We start from the raw sequence: 27,874 nt of genomic DNA on the forward strand, positions 1-27,874 counted from the left end.
TCAAAACAGGCAAGAATTTCAAAGATTCTCTGGGAGAAAATAATTCCCCCCCCCCCGCATTTCCATATTAATAAGATAGCTCGTTATTTTCAAGCTGTGCTCCCTGCTTCAAGATTCCTCCACTAGGAGAACAAGCTCGCAGCATTTATCTCAGAACAATGGGAGATGTCACAGAACACAGTCAGGGCTCAAAATGACAGAGTTTTCGATTCTAGAGTTGTGGAGAAAACCAGGAAAATGGAGCCGAGGCCAGAATTACATTAGCTTTGATGTTAATTCGCTGTAGAGCAGGTTTAAGGGGCTGAAAGGCTTATCCGAGTTCTTATTCCTTCTGTTCTTTTGTTTCAAAGTCACTCCAGATTTTAGCCCCAGAATGACAGTCCTTTCAAGAAAGAGGCAAACCAAAACATCGTTATATTAAGATTGAATGTGCCTGTGACATAACAACAGGTTGAACCTATAGACAATTTAATAGATATGTTGTAGTCTTCACCTAGGCATAAGGTGTTCACTTGGAAAATTGTACAGCATTTCCCCCGAGATAGATGTCCATAACTCAAATGAGCTTCGGCACGAAACGTCGACTTTTTTTCCATAGACGCTGCCTGGCCTGCTGAGTTCCTCCAGCATTTTGTGTGTCTCACTCGATGTTTGCACCAATAATCATGGATAACACTAGGAATTCATAATTTCTGTGAGATGGTGTTCCATAGAGCATAACAATAGTGGAATGGCATGTTATATATGATCCAAATGACCCTAAATGTGCACTATTAACATTACAGGCATTACATCTGGTGTACATCTTGGAAAGAGCAGGAACACTGCCAAGTTTTCTGTCTGTGAAAGGAAATTAAAGGAAAATTATGGCCAGTAAACCTGTAGATTTTTTGACATGCCATGTCAAGCAGCTTAGTCCCACTTGGATTTACAAAACTAGCTCATAGCTTCAAGATATTTCCTACAAAGGGCCAATGGTGAATGAATCTCTGTTATATCGAGGGAACATCTATGCAATGAGTGACAAACTAAACTGGTACTCATAGCTGAATTTCCTAATCATCCTTTGGTGGGTCTAAAACTTTCAAGCCAGTTAAAAATACATGAAGAAGTTGAGGCCAAACTAAAAAAAAAGTATTTTCAACTGTTCTTACCAATACATAATATTTTTTCAACATTTCCATAATTGCTATCAGTGAAGTCTTTGCAAGCCATTCAATTCTTCATATGAATCACAGAAACAGATCTTTTAACCCAACTCAGTGATGCTGATCAAGATGTCCCATTTGTCTGCATTTAGCTCACATTTTCTATCCATGTACCTGCCCAAATGTTTTGTTTAAACATTGTAACTGTACCTGCCTCTACAATTTCCTCTGGCACCTCATTGCAAGTCCAGCACCCTCTGTGAGGAAAAAGTTGCCCTCAGGTCTCTTTTTAAGTATTTCCCTTCTCACCTTAAACTGCGTTGTCCAGTTTTAGATTCCCCTGGCTTGACTGATCACCCATCATATCCATGTCACTCATGATTTTATATACGTCTAAAAGATCACTCCCTTAGTCTCCTATGCTACATACGATAATGTGTTTCCATAAAAGTCAAAACCTTAAACCCAGCAGGCAGTTAAGAATGATCAGTTTGTGGTTTAGAGTGGGGGTTCCCAAGCTTTTTTATGCCATTAACTGAGGGGTCCATGAACCCCAGGTTGGGAACCCCTGCTTTAAACCACAAACTGATCATTCTTAACTCTCTCTAGGGTCACACGTAAGGCAGACTGACTCATGATGTTAGACTTCCTTCCCCAAAGGACATTAGTGAACCAAACAGAGTTTCCATATTTTCATGGTTACCTTTGACAAGAATGGCTTTTCTTTAAATTCCTGATTTATTTAATTACTTGAATTTCAATTCCCCAGCTGCCATGTTGTTGTCTCTGGGGCAATGCTCTGGAACTCTGACTGCTTGTCCAGTAATTTAACCATCAACATCAATGGGACTGCAGTTGGAGAGGGTGAGCAGTTTCAAGTTCCTCGGTATACACATCACCGAAGATCTCACCTGGATTGTACACACCGGCTGTGAGCAAAAAAAGCACAACAGTGTCTCATCCCCCTCAGGCGACTGAACAAGTTCGACATGAGCCCCCAAATCCTCAAGACCTTCTACAGGGGCACCATTGAGAGCATGTTGACTGGCTGTATCACTGCCTGGTACGGGAACTGCACCAACCTTGATCGCTGGGCACTGCAGAGAGTGGTACGGACAGCCCAGTGCATCTGCGGATGTGAACTTCCCTCTATTGAGGACATTTACATCAGCAGGTGCATAAACAAGGCCTGGAAGATCACCGGGGACACCAGTCACCCCAACCATAAACTGTTTCAGCTGCTTCCATCTGGCAAACGGTACCGCCGCAGTAAAGCCAGGACCGACAGGCTACGGGACAGCTTCTTTCTACAAGCCGTGAGACTTACAAATTCACATGTCCGTACATTGCGACGGAGTCATCAGGCAAAGATTTTTACACCCTCACGCTGTGAGATGGATGTAAGATTTAAGTAAATTCAATTTATTACACTAAAGTATAATATGTCATGAATTAAAAACGTTTTTCATGAAGGTTTCCTAATCTATATTACTTTACATTCTGAAAGTACCAGAGCACTTTAATATTGATACTTTACAGAAATGAATAAAAATATATTATTTCCCCCTTCCCCCTTCCTTTCCAGTCCTGAAGAAGAGCCTTGGCCCAAACCAAGGCCTGCTACCTGAGCTGCTGAGTTCCTCCAGCCCTTTGCATGTGTTGCTTTGGACTTGCAGCATCTGCAGACTTGTCATATTTAAAGTAATATTCTTTGTCTTTAGGTGGTGCCTTCCCTTATACTATTGGCAGGATTGAACATGGGTTTAACGTCCGTCCTGATCTATGTGCCAGAGAGAACAAGATAAATCCTCGGAAATACCTGGGCCGGTTTTACACAGATGCATTAGTGCATGACCCACTTGCACTAAAGCTGTTGGTCGATGTGATAGGAAAAGTGAGTAGAATACCCTCAACATACTCACTAAATTTTGTCACTCAATGTGAATCTTTTACTGAAGGTTCATCTTACACAGCGTAACAAATAACAATGTGTGAAAATGTCTTAACTAATTTCAATAAATGTTACCTTGTTCAGGATAAGGTGATGCTGGGAACAGACTATCCATTCCCACTGGGTGAACGAAATCCTGGAAATCTTATTGAATCTATGGAAGAATTCGATAATGAACTCAAAGTAAGATTGTCATTGAGATCCACATTTTTAATGTTTAATCTACATGCATTAGCACAAATATTGCATGTCAGCATCAATGAGGCTTAGTCCATGCTAACTATAAAGGAAAAACAGGCCAATCAGATCAATGAAAAAGAAAAAGAAATGGGCAGCTTGACAATTTCCCGTGTTTCTCTCTGTTATCCCTGCACATTTTATTTGCCTTTACAATGTCGTTGTTGACTATTCGATCCATTCCAGAAGATCATGGATCCCTGCTGCACTCACTATATCATCCATTCCAGAAGATCCTCCCCTCACGTTAGTTTTAGGAGTGGCCTCTCGGACCTTACAAGTCCCATTGCATCCATTCACCTGGTCTGGAGAACACTGATGCTGGAGCACAATGGAAGCCCAAGTCATTTCAAAGTTCAAAGTATATTTATTATCAAATTGTGTTTAAATTATACAACCTTGAGATTCGTCTGCTTACAGACGTCCAATGTGCAGAGAGAGAGAAAAAAAAGGTATAAATCATGCAAACAATGAAAGCAAGCAACAACATTCAGAATGAAAGTAAGTACGTAGACCAGAAGCCCAGAGCAGTTAGAGCAGAGCCATAACCTCAGCCTCAGCTCATCACACAGCAGGGCAAATCATTGCTGAGTTCACAGCCCAGAACACATCTGCTGCACTCCTTTTAGAAGCCAACTACTTTCCCTTAATTTATAAAAACATGTTTTCACAATTTTTAGGCAGGAATCAAAATGTTTTACAAATAATTACTTAATATTTCAGGTCTTTTTAGGAATCTAAATCCAAATTAATTTTGAACATAAGGAGTTATCACAAATACAATTTAAATAATTGTTTAAAAAAGATTTTAAAATCACTCTCCATCACAATTCAAGTATGGCTATTTTCAAAATTCTCACAAAACATGACAGTCAGTGTCAGTCAAGATAAATGTCTTGAAATTAACTTCTTATACATTGTTTTAAACATACTGTACAGATGTATCATACATATGATTGTGTCTCTGAAGAACCTCAATTCCAATGGATACAAACTGTCCAGTCTTTCCATTGATAAACTGAACAATATAGTGCACTTATTATGACCAACTAGGTTAGGATGAATTTCGAGACAATTGTGTAACACACTTGCTGTATTGCACTCAAGTGCCAGATTATATTGTGTGCTCAGATGGAAATGGATTACAATTTACCACAATTTAACTGAGGGGGGAGTGGGATCTAAGCTAAAGACATAAAACTTTTGAAAATTACAATGAAGAAACAGTAATTAATACTTAGGAAAATCTACTGATTTTGCATTCCTGCTACATATTGAGCTTACAAACAGTCCGAAATGTTACAAAGATTTCCAGTGTGCATCTTACCATACCCATACTGTCAATTCAAGCTCTCAAATGCATAGAGGAAAAAGTACTCACCAAGAATGATATGCTGCTGATGGAAGTGACAAAATAATTGGATCTTGGAGTGCAGCCAAAATTTAGCTTCAGTCCATCCATGAGGAAACTTAATAAAGACACATACGAAGGGTCTCGGCCGGAAACGTCGACTGTACCTCTTCCTAGAGATGCTGCCTGGCCTGCTGTGTTCACCAGCAACTTTGATGTGTGTTGAAAGACACACTTAGATTTGATCTGCAGCTAATTTACCTCAAATGTCCAATTAATTAGAATAGATGGGCATGTGGTATCAAAGCTGTTAATTTGGAATTTTAATAATTGAATGCCATTTTTAAATTTAACAATTTAGAAATGCAACCACAGTGACTGAATAAAATCATGGCTGATCTGATTGTCACCACACCTCAGCGATTCCACCTATCCTTGATAAGCTTGCTTATCAGAAATCTAATATTTCTGACTTTAAAATATTTAAAGACAGCTTCCATTATTTTTTGACAAAGAGAGTTCTGAACACACAAATCTTTTAGATATAAGATTAAAATGCAAAGTAAAATGGTTGGCCTCTGGAAAATGCTACTTTTGGCAGAAGGATAAAAGGTTCTTGATAAAGCAGTCTCCTGATTTACATCAGGTCTCACCAATGTTGAGGAGGTTTCATCAGGAGCACCAGATACAATAGATAGTCATAGTTATACTCATACTTTATTGATCCCGGGGGAAATTGGTTTTCACTACAGTTGCACCATAAATAATTAAATAGTAATAAAACCATAAATAAATAAATAGTAATATGTAAATTATGCCAGGAAATAAGTCCAGGACCAGCCTATTGGCTCAGGGAGGAGTTATAGAGTTTGATGGCCACAGGCAGGAATGACTTCCTATGACGCTCTGTGTTGCATCTCGGTGGAATGAGTATCTGGCTGAATGTACTCCTGTGCCCACCAGTACATTATGTAGTGGATGGGAGACATTGTCCAAGATGGCATGCAACTTGGACAGCATCCTCTTTTCAGACACCACCGTCAGAGAGTCCAGTTCCATCCCCACAACATCACTGGCCTTACGAATGAGTTTGCTGATTCTGTTGGTGTCTGCTACCCTCAGCCTGCTGCCCCAGCACACAACAGCAAACATGATCGCACTGGCCACCACAGACTTGTAGAATATCGTCCAACAGATGTTAAAGGACCTCAGTCTCCTCAGGAAATAGAGATGGCTCTGACCCTTCTTGTACATAGAACATAGAATAGTACAGCACAGTACAGGCCCTTCGGCCACAGTGTTGTGCCGAACCTCAAACCCTGCCTCCCATATAAGCCCCCACCTTAGATTCCTCCATATACCTGTCTAGTAGTCTCTTAAATTTCACTAGTGTATCTGCCTTTACCACTGACTCAGGCAGTGCATTCCACGCACCAACCACTCTCTGAGTAAAAAACCTTCCTCTAATATCCCCATTGAAATTCCCACCCCTTACCTTAAAGCCATGTCCTCTTGTATTGAGCAGTGGTGCCCTGGGGAAGAGGCACTGGCTATCCACTCTATCTATTCCTCTTATTATCTTGTACACCTCTATCATGTCTCCTCTCATCCTCCTTCTCTCCAAAGAGTAAATCCCTAGCTCCCTTAATCTCTGATCATAATGCATACTTTCTAAACCAGGCAGCATCCTGGTAAATCTCCTCTGTACCCTTTCCAATGCTTCCACATCCTTCCTATAGTGAGGTGACCAGAACTGGACACAGTACTCCAAGTGTGGCCTAACCATCATTACATCGCGACTCTTAAACTCTATCCCTCAACTTATGAAAGCTAACACCCCATAAGCTTTCTTAACTACCCTATCCACCTGTGAGGCAACTTTCAGGGATCTATGGACATGTACCCCAAGATCCCTCTGCTCCTCCACACTACCAAGTATCCTGCCATTTACTTTGTACTCTGCCTTGGAGTTTGTCCTTCCAAAGTGTACCACCTCACACTTCTACGGGTTGAACTCCATCTGCCACTTCTCAGCCCACTTCTGCATCCTATCAATGTCTCTCTGTAATCTTTGACAATCCTCTACACTATCTACAACATCACCAACCTTTGTGTCGTCTGCAAACTTGCCAACCCACCCTTCTACCCCTACATCCAGGTCGTTAATAAAAATCACGAAAAGTAGAGGTCCCAGAACAGATCCTTGTGGGACACCATTAGTCACAATCCTCCAATCTGAATGTACTCCCTCTACCACCACCCTCTGCCTTCTGCAGGCAAGCCAATTCTGAATCCACCTGGCCAAACTTCCCTGGATCCCATGCCTTCTAACTTTCTGAATAAGCCTACCGTGTGGAACCTTGTCAAATGCCTTACTAAAATCCATATAGCTCACATCCACTACACTACCCTCATCTATATGCCTGGTCACCTCCTCAAAGAACTCTATCAGGCTTGTTAGACATGATCTGCCCTTCACAAAGCCAATGCTGACTTTCCCTGATCAGACCATGATTCTCTAAATGCCTATAGATCCTATCTCTAAGAATCTTTTCCAACAGCTTTCCCACCACAGACGTAAGGCTCACTGGTAAATAATTACCCGGACTATCCCTACTACCTTTTTTGAACAAGGGAACAACATTAGCCTCCCTCCAATCCTCCGGTACCATTCCCGTGGACAACAAGGACATAAAGATCCTAGCCAGAGGCTCAGCAATCTCTTCCCTCGCCTCGTGGAGCAGCCTGGGGAATATTCCGTCAGGCCCCGGGGACTTATCTGTCCTCATGTATTTTAACAACTCCAACACCTCCTCTCCCTTAATATCAACATGCTCCAGAACATCAACCTCACTCATGTTGTCCTCACCATCATCAAGTTCCCTCTCATTGGTGAATACCGAAGAGAGGTATTCAGAGGACCTCGCTCACTTCCACAGCCCCCAGGCACATCTTCCCACCTTTATCTCTAATCGGTCCTACCTTCACTCCTGTCATCCTTTTTTTCTTCACATAATTGAAGAACGCCTTGGGGTTTTCCTTTACCCTACTCACCAAGGCCTTCTCATGCCCCCTTCTTGCTCTTCTCAGCCCCTTCTTAAGCTCCTTTCTTGCTTCCCTATATTCCTCAATAGACCCATCTGATCCTTGCTTCCTAAACCTCATGTATGCTGCCTTCTTCCTCCTGACTAGATTTTCCACCTCACTTGTCACCCATGCTTCCTTCACCCTACCATTCTTTATCTTACTCACCGGGACAGCCTCAGTGTTCTTTGACCAGTCCAGTTTATTGTCAATTCATATCCCCAGGTATTTGTAATCCTCCACCATGTCCACACTGACCCCCCGGATGGAAAGAGGGGTCACACGTACCTTAGCTCTCCTCAGGTCTACCACCAGCTCCTTAGTCTTTTTCACATTAAGCTGCAGATAATTCTGCTCACACCATGTGACAAAGTTTCCTACCATAGCCCTGTACTCAGCCTCATCTCCCTTGCTGATGCATCCAACTATGACAGAGTCATCAGAAAACTTCTGAAGATGACAAGACTCTGTGCAGTAGTTGAAGTCTGAGGTGTAAATGGTGAAGAGAAAGGGAGACAAGACAGTCCCCTGTGGAGCCCTCAACAGATTTGCAGGTGAAGTGCTACCTGACCTTGAGGCCCTGAATAGAGGTGCAGATTTCTTTCACTTGAAGAGGAACATACCAGGAGGGATATTAGTGAGGAGAGACAAATGAGTAGGGGAATTATGGAAGAAATTATCTCTGTGGAAAGCAGGGAATGGGACTAGGTAAAGATGTGTTTGGTGATAGGATCCTGCTGAAAATGGCTGAAGTTGCAGAGAGTGATGTGTTGTATGTAGAGGCTTATGAGGTGGTGAGTAAGGACAAGGGAGCATTGGTTAAGCACGGATGTCCGGGAAATAGAGGAGATGTGAGTGAGAGAGGCATCAATGGTGGAGAAAGGAAAACCCCTTTCTTTGAAGAAAGAGGACATCTCTGATGTCCTGGAAAGGAAAGCTTCATCTTGGGAATAGATGCAGTAGAAACAAAGGAACTGAGAAAAGGGAATGCCATTTTTACAGGAGACAGGGTGGAAAGAGGTATGGTCAAGATAGCCATGGGAATAGGTAAGTTTATAAAAGATATCAATAGACAGTTTGTCTCCAGAGATGGAGATATCAAGAAAGGGGAGGGAGATGTCAGAAATAGACCATGAACTTAAGGGCAAGGGTGGATGTTGGTGGCCAAGTTGATTAAATTGAAGCAGCACCAATGTAGTTATCAATATCACGCAGGAAGAGTTGGGAATCTTTACCAGGGAAGCTTGAAACATGGACTGTTGCACCGAGCCAACAAAAAGGTAGGCATGGCAAGCACCAGTGTGGGTGTCCACAGCAACCCCTCAGTTTAGAGAAAGTGGATGAAGCCATAGGAGAAATTGTTGAGGGTGAGAGCCAGTTCAGCCAGACAGAGGGTGGTGGTGGAGAGAAATTGGTTTGTTCTTTTATTGAGAAAGAAGCAGGGAGCTTCTAGGTTTTCCTGATGGGGGGTAGAAGTGTACAGGGACTGTACATCCATAGTGAAGATGAGCAGGTCAAGGCCAGGCAATTGAAAGTTCTTGAGGAGATCAAGAGCATGAGAAGTGTCGTGGATGTAGGTGTGAAGGGGCTGAAGCAAAGGGGATAGAATGGAGTCAAAATATGTAGAAAGGGGGTAGAATGAATTATGTTTTGTAACTCAAAAACATTCAACTAAGTGAAAGGAAAAGTCTAACTTTGTTTTTATTGTAAGCGAGGCATGCACATATCATGTGGCGCAATGACGTATGCCATCAATACAGATAACCAGCCATACATTATGTAAACAACAAAGAATGCTTAATCAAACAATATATTTATAATATTACTGAAATATTAAATACACAACAGAAAAGGGCCAAGGTATGCGTAAAGGGGATTGAATGGAGTCCAGGTATGCGTCAAGAAAAATGTATACTGTTAAGCAAAAAGTGTACCATCTCTGTATTTACAATGCTGAAATTCTTTCATATATTCATCTTAGAATTGTTTCATTTACAGGATAAACTTCTCGCAAAAAATGCATTGGAATTTCTCGGGCTTGAAAAGAAACAGTTTGAATGATACAATTTTCTTATACTTTCTTTCACAATTGAGAAACGTCGACATTACATGAGACACAACAGGGTTTGGAACTGGCTTGATGGATATCTTCTCAGAGACAACATCTTTACCTCCACCGTTTACTGCAATTATTCAGAATGTCTCAGTGGTGGTTTGTTTTCAGCAAATAAAATGACCATTCCAAATCTTTTTTATTATTAATTGAAACATAAAAGCATAGACAAACTACAGCACAATACAGGCCCTTCGGCCTGCAATGCTGTGCCAAACATGTATTTACTTTAGAAATTACCTAGGGTTACACATAGCCCCCTATTTTTCTAAGCTCCATGCACCGATCCAGGAGTCTCTTAAAAGATCCTATCGTATCCACCCCCACCACTGTCGCTGGCAGCCCATTCCACGCACTCACCACTCTCTGTGTAAAAAACTTACCCCTGACATCTCCTCTGTACCTACTTCCAAGCACCTTAAACCTGTGTCCTCTTGTGGCAACCATTTCAGCCCTGGAAAAAGCCTCTGACTACCCACACAATCAATGCCTCTCATCATCTTGTACACCTCTATCAGATCACCTCTCATCCTCCATCACTCCGAAGAGAAAAGGCCAAATTCACTCAACCTATTCTCATAAGGCATACTCCCCAATCCAGGCAACATCCTTGTAAATCTCCTCTGCACCCTTTCTATAGTTTCCACATCCTTCCTGTAGTGAGGCGACCAGAACTGAGCACAGTACTCCAAGTGGGGTCTGACCAGGGTCCTATATAGCTGCAACATTACCTCTCGGCTCTGAAACTCAATCCCATGGTTGATGAAGGCCAATGCACTGTATGCCCCCTTAACCACAGAGTCAACCTGCGCAGCAGCTTTGAGTGTCCTATAGACTTGGACCCCAAGATCCCTCTGATCCTTCACACTGCCAAGAGTCTTACCATTAATACTATAATCTGCCACCATATCTGACCTACCAAAATGAACCACATCACACTTATCTGGGTTGAACTCCATCTGCCACTGTTCAGCCCATTTTTTGTATCCTATCAATGTCCTGCTGTAACCTCTGACAGCCCTCCACACTATCCACAACACCCCCAACCTTTGTGTCAGCAGCAAATTTACTAACCATCCCTCCACTTCCTCATCCAAGTCATTTATAAAATTCGCGAAGAGAAGGGGTCCCAGAACCTATCCCTGAGACTCACCACTGGTCACCGACCTCCATACAGAATATGACCTGTCTAAAACCACTCTTTGCCTTCTGTGGGCAAGCCAATTCTGGATCCACAAAGCAAGGTTCCTTTGGATCCCCATGCCTCCTTACTTTCTCAATAAGGCTTGTATGGAGTACCTTATCAAATGCCTTGCTGAAATCCATGTACATTACATCTACTGCTCTTCCTTCATCAATGTGTTTAGTCACATCCTCAAAAAATTCAATCAGGCTCGTAAGATCCTCTCAGGATCTTCTCCATCAACTTACCGAAGTTAGACTCACTGGTCTATAATTTTCTGGGCTATCTCTACTCCCTTTCTTGAACAAGGGAACAATATCTACAACCCTCCGATCCTCCGGAACCTCTCCCGTCCCCATTGATGATGCAAAGATCATTGCTAGAGGCTCAGCAACTCCTCCCTCACTTCCCACAGTAGCCTGGGGTACATCTCATCCGGTCCTGGAGACTTATCCGACTTGATGCTTTCCAAAAGCTCCAGCACATCCTCTTTCTTAATGTCTATATGCTCAAGCTTTTCAATCCACTGTAAATTATCCCTACAATCGCCAAGATCCTTTTCTGTAGTGAAAAGGATTATTAATTTCAATAGTTAAATGTGAGAAATAAAACTTCAGGAAGAACAAGAATCGAACATTTGAGCTACTTGCCCTCTTCTTCATGCAGACACTTATCTCAATGGGATTTCTTTTGCCCGCACTCATAATGAAAATTTGCCCGTGTAAACATTGTATTTGTCAGATAACGTAATGAGTCTGTAGTTGTCCTCTGGCATGGATGTACAGTAAATGTGATGTAATATTAATGTGTATTAGAGCAGAAGATCGAGTGATATCAAGTAAAATTACTAAATAAAAGTGAATGGTCATTCTTGCATTTATGTTTGCATTATTTGCCAAAGGAAGTTTAGTTGATTAATTTTCTGCTTTACAATTGTACTCACATTTTAAACTTATGTAATTCGTTAATTGGAATGTCCTGAGATTGGGAAAGGCATTATATATTTATCTCATTTTCAGCTTCATTGTGTGCATTTCTGGTTACCCTGTCAGAGGAAGCATGTGGAGGCTTTGGAGAGGGTGCAGAAGAGGTTTACCAGGATGCTGCTTGGATTGGAGGGCAAGAACTTTAAGGAGAGGTTGGACAAATTTTGGATGGTTTTCTTTGGAGAGTCAGAGGCTGAGGGGAGACCTCAGGGAAGTTTATAAAATTCTGAGAATCATAGTGTTAAGGATCTGGCCTGAACATTGGGTCGAAGGGCCTCTGCTGGTAGCTCTGGATCATGACAGTCTTTAATTTCTGTTTTCTTTCACCTGGCCATGTGGGTTCCGGCCCAGCCCCTTTCCTTTTTCAGACTTCCTCCAATTACCTGCTTGTCTCCTCATTTGCACCCACCTGTTTCTAATTTTCACTCATTACCCTGTCCATTTAAAACCTGCCTTGACTAGCATTCTCAGTGAGGGGAGTGGCTGAGTTGGCTTGACTGGAAGCTGGCTGTGTTTTGCTTGATGTGTGAGTGTTTTGGAACCTGTTGAGGGAAAGAGAGTGGGGAAGGAATGGAAATTGCTGGGAGGGGGTTGTGTGGGTCTGGTAATAGTGGACAAGATAAGAGGTGGGGTTGAGGGAAAGAAAGTAGAGAGGGATAGAGACTTGGGACCAGAGGTAGGCAGCTGGGGAGAGGTGGATTATTGTGAAGGGAGAAATAAAGGGAATGAGGAGGTAGTGAGGGGTTGGATGAATAAAAACCAAGACAAAGGGAATAAAAGAATAAGAAATGATAGTGGAGAAAGCTCTGAAAGTGAGGAAGATGAACAAGCTCAGAGAGGAGGTGTTGTCATAATTAGGTTTAATGAGAAGGCTCAGGGACATATGAAGAAAATTAACCCATTTGTGCTAACAACAACTCTGACAAATAAGATAGGGGAAATAGTATTTGCAAAAGTCCTTAATGATGGCAACTTATTGGTAAGATGTGTGAATGAGGAACAACTTGAGAAAGCACTCAAGCTAAAAGAGATAGGAAAATGCAAGGTGGAATACACTGGGAGGGTGGGAGCACAAAACAGTGGTTGTAAAGGAGTGATCACGGGGATACCAATGAGTATAAATATGGAGGAGATAAAGAGGAATATCAAAGGAGGGAAAGTAATGAATATTCAAAGACTGAAAACAACAAAGGAGGGAGTGAAAAAGGAAAGTGAATCTGTATTGATTGTATTTGAAGAAGAAAGTGCCAAGGAAGGTGTTCCTGGGTTTCATAAGTTACCCAGTAAGGGTGTATGTGCCAAAGCCATTGAGGTGCTATAATTGTCAAAGGTTTGGAGATGTGGCTAAAAACTGTAAAAGGCAGAGGAGATGTGCTAGATGTGGGGGTGATCATGAATATGGAAAGTGTGGAACAGGAGTTCAACCAAAATGCTGCAATTGTGGAGGAGCTCATAATGTTGCATATAGTGGGTGTGAGGTTATGAGATGGGAGACTAAAATTCAAGAAATAAGAGTGAAAAGAAAGATCACTTGTGCAGAAGCTGTAAGAATGTCAAGAGAACAGAATAATGTTCCTAATGAACAGGGAGCAATAGGGATATGAGAGATGCAACAAAGAACAAATGACAGGATTTATGTAGACAAAAAGGCTCTAGTAACATTCATTGCAGGAGTGATTAATAATACTGCTGAGGTGAAGTCAAAAAGTGACAGAATTCAGCTGGTGGTAAAAGCAACAGTAAACCATTTAGGGTTAGTAGGACTGACATGGGAGGAAGTGAGGGAGAACCTCAGTAATCAGTCAAGCCAGGAAGTGTCATGTGTTGGTTAATACTAATTATGGTGATTCTTTTACAATGGAATGCAAGGAGCTTTCTGGCCAATAGCCAGGAATTCAAGCACTTTATTAAAGAAATGGTTGTAAAACTGGATGTAGTGTGTATTCAGGAAACTTGGTTGAAACCAACTTTAGACTTTGTGGTATATGGGTATGCAATGATAAGGAAAGATAGAAATCTAGGGGGAGGAGGGGGTTGTGCTATGTTAATCAAGCAAGGTATACCATACAGGGTGCTGGAAAAAGGAGATGATCAGGAATACATAGTGGTGGAAGTGTGGGAGAGAGGGGAGGGAGTGGTTATAATTAACTACTACAATCCATGTAAAAGGTTGGATTTGGACAGCCTATTAAAGATACAAGGACAAAACAGACAGTGTGGTGTACAGATTTCAATGCTCGTAGCACAATATGGGGGGATCAGATTACAGATCCAAATGGGAAGGTAATTGAAGATTTGATGGAAGAAAGGGATTTGGTGTGTATGAATGATGGTAGCGGCACAAGGATAGATATAACAACAGGAACTGAGTCAGTGTTAGATATTATGTTAGTGTCTAATACCTTGACTGGCATTAGTAACTGGGGAGTTTGGACTGCTTCAACAGTAGGTAGTGATCACTACCCAGTTTTGTGTTCAGTGGGTGAAAGAGTTGAAGTAAGACCAGGTGGCGGAACCCCAAAGTGGGTGTTTGAAGAAGCTGATTGGGGTAAGTTCCAGGAGTTGAGTGAAGAAGGGTTGACAAAGATTGATATTTCTGGAAATGTAGATGAATTAAACAGTCAGGTGACTTCAGCAATTATCATGGCAGCAGAAGGATCTATACCTAGGAGTGAAAATAGGATGAATAGAAAACTGGTACCATGGTGGACAGAGGAATGTTGTCGGGCTGTAAAAAACAGAAATAGAGCATTCAGGCTAGTTAAAAGAACCCATAATATGCAGCATTTGGTTCAATATAAGAAAGCACAGGCAGTGGTGAGAAGAACTATACGTCAAGCTAAAAGGACAAGTTGGAGGAGTTTTTGCGACAAGGTAGGAAGAACAACACCTGTGGGAGAGAGATGGGGAATGATTAAGAGGATGGGAGGAGATAGAAGGGAATGGGAATATCCAGTAATGATATCTGAGGAGGAAACTGCAGTCTCCAGTAGAGATAAGGCTGAGGTCATGGCCAAGTCATTTGTACTGATACACAGTTCAGAAAATTTGTCTGAAGAAGGGAAGGAATAATGAACCAACACCCAGGTGTGTTGAGCGGGAGGGAAGGAACAGATGATATAATTGATGATCCATTTACATTAGCAGAAATGGTGAGAGCAATAAAGAGATCGAGATCAACCTCCCCAGGGAAAGATCTGATGTGCTCTGTGATGCTAAAAAATCTAGGAGAAGGAGCGCTCTTGAAGTTGCTGCATTTTTATAACAGTGTGGGAGGAGGGAAGATTACCAAGTGCATGGAAAGAAGCAGTAGTATTTCCAATAAGGAAGCCTGGCAAGGATCTGTCAAAACCCACAAGCTACAGACCAATTGCATTAACATCAAGTATATGTAAGATAATGGAAAGGATGATAACGGAAAGGTTATCATACGAGCTTGAGAAAAGGGGAATGCTGGCAAGTTATCAGTGGTTTTAGAAAGGGAAGAAATTCCATGGACTCATTGATTATGTTAGAGACTGAAATAAGGAAGGCCCAGGCAAATAGAGAGTCAGTAGTGGCAGTGTTCTCTGACATTGAAAAGGCCTATGATATGATGTGGAAGAAAGGATTATTAATTAAACTGCACAAGATGGGGGTTGGTGGGAGAGTTTTTAATTGGATTAAAGATTTTTTGTTTGGTAGAAAAATTCAAGTTCGGATTGGATCAGAATTATCAAAACAGTACATAGTGGAAAATGGCACACCTCAAGGTAGTGTGATTAGCCCATTACTTTTCATGATTATGATCAATGATGTCTTCACAAAGGTACCAGTGGATATAGGTAGGTCACTGTTTGCGGATGATGGGGCCTTGTGGAAAAGAGGCAGGAACATGGACCATATAATCAGGAAACTACAAGAAGCAATTGATGAAGTGGTGGAGTGGGGTTATGATTGGGGATGTAGATTTTCAGTAGACAAAACTCAAACTGTATTTTTACCAGGAAAAGGGTTGAGGTAGGGAAGAAGTTGAGGATGTATGGGGTTGAATTAGAAAGGGTTGCATCATTTAAATTTCTAGGAGTTATATTTGATTCACGATTAACATGGGCAGACCATATCAGGAAAGTTGAGGAGAAATGTAAAAAAGTAATAAATGTGATGAGATGTTTGACTGGTAGGGAATGGGGAGCAAGTTGTTCAGCTTTGAAGAGAATGTATGTGGCTTTAGTAAGATCTGTATTGGATTATGGAAATATAGTATATGGATCAGCAGCTAGGTCTCTTATAAGGAAACTGGATGTGATTCAGGCTCAGGCCTTGAGAGTGTGCAGTGGGGCTTTTAAAACGTCACCAGTGTCAGCCCTACAGGTAGAAATGGGAATAATGCCTTTGGAACTAAGAAGGATGCAACTGATGGCAAACTACTGGGCTAACTTGCAGGGGCACAATGATTCTCACCCTGCTAAAGGAGTGTTGCAGGAGTGCTGGGAAAATGGGAGGTTTTAGAGGGATACCTTTAGTCAGGTAGGGAATAATATCGCGAAAGAATGTGGAGTATTTGATCTGAGGATAAGTCCTTCAGTAGTTTATCCGGTTGTAGCTCCATGGAAGCTTGTATGGCCTGACATAGATTGGCATTTGTTAGAGGTAAAAAGGAAAGAAAGATATAAAACAGATTTGGTAAATGCATTTAACTGTCATGTGATGGAAAAGTATAGTGATTATACTCCCATTTATACGGATGGTGTGAAGGAACCTGAAACAGGAGTGACAGGGTTTGGGGTGGTAATACCAGCAAAAGAAATTGGAATCAGCAGAAGAACATCAAATAAGTTAGGGGTGTTTACAGTGGAGATGCTGGCAGTGTTGGTTGCGTTGCAATGGGTGCAGAAAGCCAGACAAGCCAAAGCATTGATATGTTCAGATTCATCCTCAGTTCTAGCAAGTTTAAGGTCTTTTCACACAAACAGTCGGCAAGATGTACTTTATGAAGTCCTTCAGTTAGTTACAAGAATTGCAAATCAGGGAGGTCAGGTAAAATTTCTATGGGTTCCAGCATATGTAGGGGTGAAGGGGAATGAGAGGGTGGATGAGTTGGCAAAGAGGGTGTTAAAGAAAGAAAATGTGGAAATGCACATTAGTATCAGTAAAGCAGAGGTTAAGTGTGTAATCTGGGAAAAAGTCAACTGAATGTGGCAAGAAAGATGGGACAGGGAGGGGAAAGGGAGGCATTTATATCAAATACAAAAGAGTGTTGCAGTTACTAGGGTAGGTAATGGAAACAGAAGAGACGAAATTGTGTGGACTAGGTTAAGGCTGGGGCACTGTGCATTAAACAAAACATTGAAAATAATAGGGAAACGCCAGACAGGATTGTGTGAGGAATGTCAGGAAGAGGAGTCAGTAGAACATGTAGTTCTGAGTTGCAGGAAATATGGGATACAGAGAGAGATGATGAGAAATAAATTAAGGGAGTTGGGGATGCAGGAATTCACATTAAAAGGGTTGCTGGGCATGGGTGAGAGAGCACAAGTCCGGGTATTTTTAGCGTTTTTAAGAGGTACAGGGGTTTTTTATAGAATATGACGAATAAACAGGAATAGGATACTAGGATGGTCAAAGATGGGAGGGTGAAGTGTAGGGGTGTGTGTGTGTGTATATGATTGGGTGAAAGGATTTAGAATGTATGTCTAGTGCACATTCTGGAGCAGAGGGTGGCAGTAATGCACCATTAAGCTGGATGCCAACTGTCGTAAAACAAGATAGACAGATTCTCAGCCAGTTTGTCCCAGTTCTGACCTGTGTTGTTTTAGTCTGTTATTGCAACTTCTGCCAACTGATTTTGCTTGATTGTGTTTTGGATTTTGCCTGTTCTTGGACCTGATTTTTGCCTATATGCTCTGGATTGTCTGCCCTTGCCTGACTGCCTTTCCTGGTAAGACCTCTGCCTGCCATTTTGGATTTGTGCCTGCCTTCTGTTTTTGAAAGACTGTTGCCTTTGTACTCCCTAATAAATCCTGGTGAAAAGTATTCATTGGTCTGCACTTGAGTCCAACTGAAACCTGACAGAACCCTGACACATAGTTAGGGTAGATAGTCAATATCTTTTTCTTGTCAAGTCAAGAAAACATGCAGTTAAGGTGAGAGGGAGAAAGTTTAAAGGAGAGTTATTATACACAGTGTAAGGTAACTAGAATGGGCTGCTGAGGTGAGTGATGTAAACAGATACTGAAGTTTCAGAGATTGCACAAGAGAATGCAGTGAATGAAGGGATAGGGATCACATAAAGGGAATTAGTTTAATTCAGCATTGTGTTTGGTACAGGTATTGTGAACTGAAGGGCCTGTTCCTGGCCCAGGAACATAGAACATTACAGCACAATACAGACCCATCAGCCCACAAAGGTACTCTAACTTTTTAACCTACTCTAAGATCAATCTAAACCTTCCCTCCCCCCTAGCCCTCCATTTTTCTATCATCCATGTGTCTGTCCAAGAGTTCCTTAAATGTCCCAAATGTATCTGCCTACAACACCACCCCAGGAGCATGTTCCACATACCTACCACTATCTGTGTGAAAACACCTGCCTTTGAAATTTCCCCTTATAATTACTTTAAAATTATGCCCTTCATATTATCTGTTTTAGCCCTGGGAAAAATCTCTATCTATGCCTCCCATCATCTTGTACACTTCATTCAAGTCACCTCTCATCCTCCTTCACTCTGAATAGCACTAGCTCTCACAACCTATCTTCATAAGAAATGCTCTATAATTGAGGCAGCAATCTGGTAAATCTCCTCTGCACCCTCTTTAAAGCGTCCTGAATCTCCCTATAATGAGGTGCCCAGACCTGAATCATACAAGTGTGGTCTAACCAGGACTTTGCAGAGCATCATGACCTTGCGGCTCTTGAACTCAATATTCTGACAAATGATAAAACGCACCTTCCTAACTTGCGGAGCAACTTCAAGGGATCTATGGACATGGACCAAAAGATACCTCTGTACTACCACACTGCTACGAATACTATCATAAACCCTGTATTCTGCCTTCAAATTCGACCTTCCGAAGTGAATCATTTCACACTTTTCCAGATTAAATTCCATCAGCCACTTCTTAGCCCAGCTCTGCAACCAGTCAATATCGTGTTGTAGTTTATGTATTTACTTGCACAGGTTGTTGTCTTTTGCACACTGGTTGGTGTGGTCTTTCATTGATTCAGTTTCAGCTAATATTCTATTATCAATTTATTGAGTATGCCTGCAAGAAAATGAATCTTGGGGTTGTATATGGTGACATATATGTACTTTGATAATAAATCTGCTTTGAACTTTGAACCTACAAAAACTTTCTACACTATCCACAATGCTAACAACCTTCATGTTGTCTGCAAACTTACTAACCCACCCTTTCACTTCATTTAAAACATCTCAAAGAGCAGGGGCCCCAGACAGTTGTATGTAGGTCACCAGTGGTTACTGACCTGAAAGAAAGAACACACTCCATCTACTACCATGCTCTGTCTTCTGTAGCAAAGGCAATTCTGAATCCACACATCCAAGTGTCCCTAGGTTCCAAGCCTCCTGACATTGAGAATGAGCCGACTGTGTGGAACTTTGTCAGATGCCTTACCAAAGTCTCTGTGCCCCACATTGTGGGCTGAATGGCCTGCTCCTGTGCTATACTGATCTATGTTCTATCTTCTGCCCTAACTGTTTTGTCACTTAGTCAAAGAATTCTGTCAGGCTCATGAGACACAATCTGCCCCTCACAAAGCTGATTATGCTTCTCCAAATGCTTGTAAATCCTGTTTCTAAGAATCCTCTCCAATATAATTTTTTAAAAGTTGTATAGAATTCATCAATTGTAGCTAAAAATGAGCTGCCAGAGGAACTCTACAAGTCTGGCAACATCTGTGGGGAGAAATGGGCAGTCAATGTTTCAAGTCGAAATACTTCAACCGAACTTGAAGTGTAGAGGAAAGATAACCGGAGGGCAGTGGGTGGCAAGAGCAGGTAATCAATAGGTAGATTCAGTGGAGGAAGAGGTGATTGGCAAATGAAATCAGGTGAGGAAGGGAAGAGTGGAGATGAGATGCTAATTTGAGACAATGATGGGAATCTGATAAGGAATAAGGATGAAGAGTAGTGGTTGTGATTTGGCTGTGGCAGTTCAGTTTTGTACTCATTAAAGCTGGATTCAAGATAAATGTCCCAATTAATTCTATTTTTCTACATACTTATAAACCATATTGACTAGAAGTTTATGATAGAAATTAACGATTGAACATACTACTCAACTGAATTTTATCTAAAACCTGTTTACTAAGCATGACTAGAACACTGTATGCACACAGTTCCATAAACTTAATCTAGGTCATTGCCACATACACAGTGCACATCTTGCACATTTTTATGTATACAGGTCTCCAGGCCATTACTGGAGAGCTGGGGCAGTTTTTAATACTTCATTAAAGGCAACCAACCAAACTCAGATTGACTAACACACAAAATTTTGGATGAACTCAGCAAAAATGAAGGGTCACGACTCAAAATGTTGACAATTTATTCATTTCCATAGATGCTGCCTGACTTGCTGAGTTCCTCCAGTCTTTTGTGCGATACTGAAGAATTACAGCATCTGCAGAAACTCTTGCATTTATTATTGGACTGACTACCTCATGCAGGTCCAGCTTTCCAACTGCACATTTTACTGTACCTCCACCACCAATCCTGTGATCAGCCCCGCACATTATCATTGGTGGTCTCTTCTCACACTGGCCGCTTTCCCCAATGCTCCTGAGCCCAACTCCAAGCGAAGTCATTACTACACCCATCTTTAACTCCTCCACACCATGTTCAGTTTTACATTTTATCAGTCATATCTTGGAAGTAAAAATATTAATTTGAAAGTGATGTGCCTAGGTGGCCTGGGAATATTTAAAAATTATAGTACACTTGTAATATTATCAGAGCACAGGAAAATACAAGGTTTGACATATTCAATGTTGACTTATTTACTGCCTTTGCCAATAACTTCACAGGCTACAAATCTGTAAAGATATTGCTCTTATTCTCTGTTCTAAATTCTTCTATAGAAAGATAGAAAACCTACATCACAATACAGGTCCTTCAGCCCACAAAGCTGTGCCGAACATGTCCCTACCTTAGAACTACCTAGGCTTTACCCATAGCCCTTTATTTTTCTAAGCTCCATGTAGCCATCCAGGAGTCTCTTAAAAGACCCTAACATTTCCGCCTTATTCACCACCAGAAGCCCAATCCATGCACTCGCCACTCTGTGTTTTTTTTTTAAAAAAAACAACTTACCCCTGACATCTCCTCTGTACCTACTTCCAAGCACCTTAAAACTGTACCCTCTTGTGCTAGCCATTTCAGCCCTCGGAAAAAGCTTCTGACTGTCCACATGATCAATGCCTCTCATTATCTTGTACACCTCTATCAGGTCATTTCTCATCCTCCATCACTCCAAGGAGAAAAGGCTGAGTTCACTCAATCTATTCTCATAAGGCATGCTCCCCAATCCAGGCAACACCCTTGTAAATCTCTTCTGCACCCTTTCTATGGTTTCCACATCCTTCCTGCAGTGAGGTGACCAGAACTGAGCACAGTACTCCAGCTGGGGTCTGACCAGGTTCCAATATAGCTGCAACATTACCTCTCAGCTCTTGAACTCCATCCCACGATTGATGAAGGCCAATGCACCATATGCCTTCTTAACCACACAGTCAACCTGCGCAGCATCATTGAGTGTCCTATGGACACGGACCCCAAGATCCCTCTGATCCTCCACACTGCCAAGAGTCTTACCATTAATGCTATATTCTGCCATCATATTTGACCTACCAAAATGAACACCTCACACTTATCTGGATTGAACTCCATCTGCCACTTCTCAGCCCAGTTTTGCATCCTATCAATGTCCCGTTGTAACCTCTGACAGCCCTCGACACTGTCCACAACACCCCCAACCTCTGTGTCATTAGCAAATTTACTAACCCATCCCTACAATTCCTCATTCAAGTCATTTATAAAAATCACAAAGGATAGGGGTCCCAGAACAGATCCCTGAGGCACACCACTGGTCACCAGCCTCCATGCAGAATATGACCCCTCTACAACTGTGGGCAAGCCAGTTCTGGATCCACAAAGCAATGTCCCCTTGGTTCCCAAGCCTCCTTACTTTCTCAATCAGCTTTGCATGGGGTACCTTATCAAGTGCCTTGCTAATATCCATATACACTAAATCTATGGCTCTACCTTCATCAATGTGTTCAGCCACATCCTCAAAGTTCAATCAGACTCGTAATGCACGACCTGCCTTTGACAAAGCCATGCTGACTATTCCTAATCATATTATGCCTCTCCAAATGTTCATAAATCCTGCCTCTCAGGATCTTCTCCATCAACTTACCAACTACTGAAGTAAGACTCACTTGCCTATAATTTTTTGGACTATCCCTACTCCCTTTCTTGAATAAGAGAACTACATCTACAACCCTCCAGTCCTCCAGAACCTCTCCTGTCCTCATTGATGATGCAAAGATCATTGCCAGAGGCTCAGCAATCTCCTCCCTCTCCTCCCACAGTAGCCTGGGGTACATCCCATCCGGTCCCGGTGACTTATCCAACTTGGTGCTTTCCAAAAGCTCCACCACATCCTCTTCCTTAATATCTACATGCTCAATCTTTTCAGTCCACTGCATGTCATCCCTATAATTGCCAAGATCCTTTTCTGTAGTGAATACTGAAGCAAAGTATTCATTAAGTACCTCTGCTATTTCCTCTGGTTCCATACATACTTTTCCACTGTCACACTTGCTTGGTCCTATTCTCTCACGTCTTATCCTCTTGGTCCTCACATACTTGTAGAATGCCTTGGGGTTTTCCTTAATCCTGTCTGCCAAGGCCTTCTCATGGCCCCTTCTGGCTCTCCTAATTTTATTCTTAAACTCCTTCCTGCTAGCCTTATAATCTTCTTGATTCCTATCATTACCCAGTTTTTTGAACCTTTCATAAACTCTTCTGTTCTTCGTGTCTAGATTTACAACAGTCTTTGTACACAACAGTTCCTGTACCCTACCATCCTTGTCTCATTGGAACATACCTACTCAGACCCCCACACAAATATCCCCTGAACATATGCCACATTTCTTCTGTACATTTCCCTGAGAACATCTGTTTCCAATTTTTACTTCCAAGTTCCTGGCTGATAGCCTCATATTTCCCCTTACTCCAATTAAATGTTTCCCTAACTTGTCTGTTCCTATCCTTCTCCAATGCTATTGTAAAGGAGATAGAATTGTGATCACTATCTCCAAAATGCTCTCCCACTGAGACCTGACACCTGACCAGGTTCACTTCCCAATACCAGATCAAGTACAGCCTCTCCTCTTGTTGGCTTATCTACATATTGTGTCAAGAAACCTTCCTGAACACACCTAACAACTCTACCCCATCTAAACCCCTCACTCTAGGGAGATGCCAATCGATATTTGGGAAATTAAAATCTCCCACCACAACAGCCCTGTTATTATTACTCCTTTCCAGAATCTGGCTCCCTATCTGCTCCTCTATGTCCCTGTTACTATTGGGTGGTCTATAAAAAAAACATGCAGTAGAGTTATTGACTCCTTCCTATTCCTAACTTCCACCCACAGAGACTCTGTAGACAACCCCTCCATGACTTCCTCCTTTTCTGCAGCCATAACACCATCTCTGATCAACAGTGCCATGCACCCAACTCTTTTTTTAGATTAGATTATGAGGACACTCAGTCCTCATTTATTGTCATTTAGAAATGCATGCATTAAGAAATGATACAATGTTCCTCTGGTATGATATCACAGAAACACAAGACAGACCAAGACTAAAACTGACAAAACCACATAATTATAACATATAGTTACAACAGTACAAAGCAATACTGTAATTTGATAAAGAGCAGACCACGGGCACGGTAAAAAAAAGTCTCAAAGTCCCGATAACCCATCATCTCATGCAGACGGTAGAAGGGAGAAACTCTCCCTGCCATGAACCTCCAGCACCGCAAACTTGCCGATGAAGCATCCAACCTCAGCCGACTGAGTCCGTCCGAAAAGTTTGAGCCTTCAACCAGCACTCCAACACCGAGCACCATTTCTCCTGAGTGCTTCGACCCTGCCCTGGCCGCTGAGCAACCAGCAAAGCCGAGGACTCAGGGCCTTTCCCTCCAGAGATTCTGGACCACACAGTAGCAGCGGCAGCGAAACAGGTATTTCAGAAGTTTCACCAGATGTTCCTCCGTGCTTTCATGTCTGTCTCCATCAAATCAGGATTGTGCATGGCACCCTACTTGACAGATAACAGACATCACCACTGGAGTGGCCGCTGCACGCTGCGTCACGTTGCCATCTTCTCTCCTTTTTGCCTCCCTCCCTATCCTTTCTAAAACATCCTGGCACTTGAAGTAGCCCTTCCTGCCCCTGCACTATCCAAGTCTCTGTAATGGCCACAACATCATAGCTCCAAGTACTGATCCACACTCTTAGCTCACCCGCTTTATTCATAATACTCCTCGCATTAAAATAGACACATCTCAAACCATCGGTCTGAGCGCATCCCTTCTCTATCACCTGCCTATCCTCCCTCTCACACTGTCTCCAAGCTTTCTCTATTTGTGAGCCAACCTCCCTTTCCTCCGTCATTTCAGTTTGGTTCCCAGCCCCCCATAAGCTCTCCCCAGTAGCCTTAGCAAACATCCCTGCCAGGATATTGGTCCCCCTCAGATTCAAGTGCAACCTGTCCTTTTTGTACAGGTCACACCTGCCTCAGAAGAGGTCCCAATGATCCAGAAATCTGAATCCTTGCCCCCTGCTCCAATCCCTCAGCCACACATTTATCCTCTACCTCATTCTCCTCCTATACTCACTGTCACGTGGCACAGGCAGTAATCCTGAGATTACTACCTTTGAGGTCCTGCTTCTCAACTTCCTTCCTAACTCCCTGTAGTCTGTTTTCAGGACATCCTCCCTTTTTCTACCTATGTCATTGGTACCAATATGTACCACAACCTCTGGCTGTTCTCCTTCCTGCTTCAAGATATCGTGGACGTGATCAGAAACCCTTCAGACCCTGGCACCTGGGAGGTAAACTACCATCTGTGTTTCTTTCCTGCATCCACAGAATTGCCTGTCTGACCCCCTAACTATAGAGTCCCCTATCACTGCTTTCCCCACCCTTCTGAGCCACAGTTGCTTCCCCCAGGTAGGCTGAACTCAACCCCCTCCCCCTGCAACAGTACTCAAACAGGAGTACTTATTGTTTAGTGGGACAGCCACTGGGGCACTCTCTCGCACCTGTCTCTTGCCCTTCCCTCTCCTGACTATTACCCACTTCTCTCTCTCCTCGGGTCCTGGGGTGACTACCTGCCTATAGTTCCTCTCTATCACCTCCTCACTCTCCCTGACCAGACAACGGTCATCGAGTGCAGCTCTAGTTCCCCAACACAGTCTCTAAGTAGTTGCCGCTCAATGTATCTAGTGCAGATGTGGTTGGCCGGGAGTCTCCAGGACCTCCTGCATCTGACACCGAGCACAGAAAACCAGCCTCACACACATACTTTGTCTTTATTTTAAACAGATAACCTACCTGGCCTCGACCCCTTATTGCCAAAGCCCCATTGAGCCAAAGCCTTCCTACTCTGTCACCCGCTCTGTAAATCTGTCTTCTTTTTAAACTCTTCCCTCTGTTCTCACTGGCTGACCTCCACGCTCTTGCGCAGTTGTGCCCTGTTCAAACCGCTGAAGAAATAATCGTCACTTTTTAAACTTTGCTCACTTTTAAACTCTTCCCGCTTTTCTCACTGGCTGACCTCCACACGCTTGTGCAGTCGTGCCCCGTTCAAACTGCTGAAGAAATAACAAATTTAATAATTACAAAATAATTACATTTAATCTTTTTTTATAATTCATTTAAGGCCAGCAGTAAATGACCACTCTAATTGCCTTGGAGAAGAGGATTGTTGGCTGTTGCCCTGAAATGCTGTGGTCCTTGTAATGAAAGTATTACCACAATATTATTATATTAGAGCCTCAAGCTGTTGCCCCATTGATCATGAAAGAATGGTTATCTATTCTCAAGTTACAAAAGATTTGGTATAGATAGAATTCCTATTGGACCTGTGCATCAAGATGATAAAGGTCCCAAAATTGCTGACTGTGGACATTCTGTAGATATTGCTGCAGAACAGAGTATACTCAGGATGAAAGGAAGGAGTTTTGGGAACGGCAGACAGACTGAGAAACAAATAGAATGGATTATACTCGACGCTCTGGTGTTTCCTGACTGTAGGTCACTCAGAGGTCAAGAACATTGCACCATCTCTCTAGCTGAAAGCAGAGATTGTTAACACATCGGCCAACACCCATGCAGAGAGAAATGGTTAATCATCTCTTATTAGATTTAAGAAATCAAATATGAATAGAGAGAATGTCTGTGATGTGGTGTAAGGCAGGAGATGTGTGGTAGCAGGCCCAGCTGAGAGTGAGTGATGACGACTTGTGAATTCTGCGTCTGTCTAAGGTGATTTAAGTAGAAAACAAAAATTAAGTGAGAAAGCAAAATGAAGGAAACAAGGGTAGCAATTCATCTACAGCCACCATTAGACCAGAAAGCACTATCAATGACTGCAACGCACATCAAAGTTGCTGGTGAACGCAGCAGGCCAGGCAGCATCTCTAGGAAGAGGTACAGTCAACGTTTCAGGCTGGGACCCTTCGTCAATGACTGCAGGAAGGTTTCCTTGTGGACTTCACTAGAATTTGAGTCACTCACCATAGAATTCCTCAATTTCAATATGCTGTTGTAGCAACTGAACAGATTAACAATGGTGGATTTGGTAATGTTAATGCACATAAATGTCATGGAAAGGTGATAAATCTATTTTAATGAAAATTACAGTTGCCTGACACCTATATAGCACCCTTCAGACTAAGGGTGTAGCTATACCTGCCTCTTTGGTTATGTGGAACAGTCTGTGCCCCAGACCTATTCTGGTACTGCTTCCCAACTTTTCCTTCGATACATTGACGACTACATTGGTGCTGCTTCCTGCACCCATGCTGAGCTCATCAATTTCATCGACTTTATTTCTAACTTCCACCCAGCCCTCAAATTCACTTGGTCTATCTCTGACACTTCTCTCCCCTTTCTCGATCTCTCGGTCTCCATCTCTGGAGACAGACTGTCCATTGACATCTTCTACAAGCCCACTGACTCTCATAATTACCTCAACTATACTTCTTCCCACCCTGCCACATGCAAAAATGTCATTCCCTATTCGCAGTTCCTCTGTCTCTGCTGCATCTGCTCCTAGGATGAGGTTTTCCATTCCAGGACATCTCAAGTGTCCTCTTTCTTTAAGGATCATGGTTTTCCTTCTGCTGTCATCAATGATGCCCTCACCTGCACCCCCTCCATTTCCCGCACTTCAGCCCTCACCCCATCCTCCCGCCACCACAACAGGGACAGTTCCCCTTGTCCTCACCTACCACCCCACCAGCCTCTGGATCCAGCACATTATCCTCCGCAACTCCCGCCACCTTCAACAGGACCCCACCACTAAGCACATCTTTCCCTCTCCACCTTCCGCAGGGATCGGTCCCTCCGCGACTCCCTGGTCCACGCGTCCCTCCCCACGGATCTCCCACCTGGCACTTATCCCTGTAAGCGCAAGTGCTACACCTGTCCCTACACCTCCTCTCTTGCCACCATTCAGGGCCCCAAACAGTCCTTCCGGGTGAGGCAACACTTCACTTGTGAGTCTGTTGGGGTCAT

General features: G+C 42.6%; 1 protein-coding gene across 1 annotated transcript in view; it reads left to right on the forward strand.

Annotated features, from left to right (window-relative positions):
* Window positions 1–11,937, forward strand: part of acmsd (aminocarboxymuconate semialdehyde decarboxylase) — an 86,332-nt gene extending 74,395 nt beyond the window's left edge. The window contains exons 8-10 of the mRNA XM_063052499.1: window positions 2,870–3,042; window positions 3,184–3,282; window positions 9,770–11,937. Of these exons, the coding sequence (XP_062908569.1) occupies window positions 2,870–3,042; window positions 3,184–3,282; window positions 9,770–9,832 (335 nt within the window). The 3' untranslated portion in view covers window positions 9,833–11,937. The remainder of the gene's footprint in view (window positions 1–2,869; window positions 3,043–3,183; window positions 3,283–9,769) is intronic.
* Window positions 11,938–27,874: the final 15,937 nt, after the last annotated feature.

This window comes from Mobula hypostoma, chromosome 6 (genome assembly GCF_963921235.1).
Source record: "Mobula hypostoma chromosome 6, sMobHyp1.1, whole genome shotgun sequence".
In the NCBI taxonomy this organism is placed as follows: Eukaryota; Metazoa; Chordata; class Chondrichthyes; order Myliobatiformes; family Myliobatidae; genus Mobula; species Mobula hypostoma.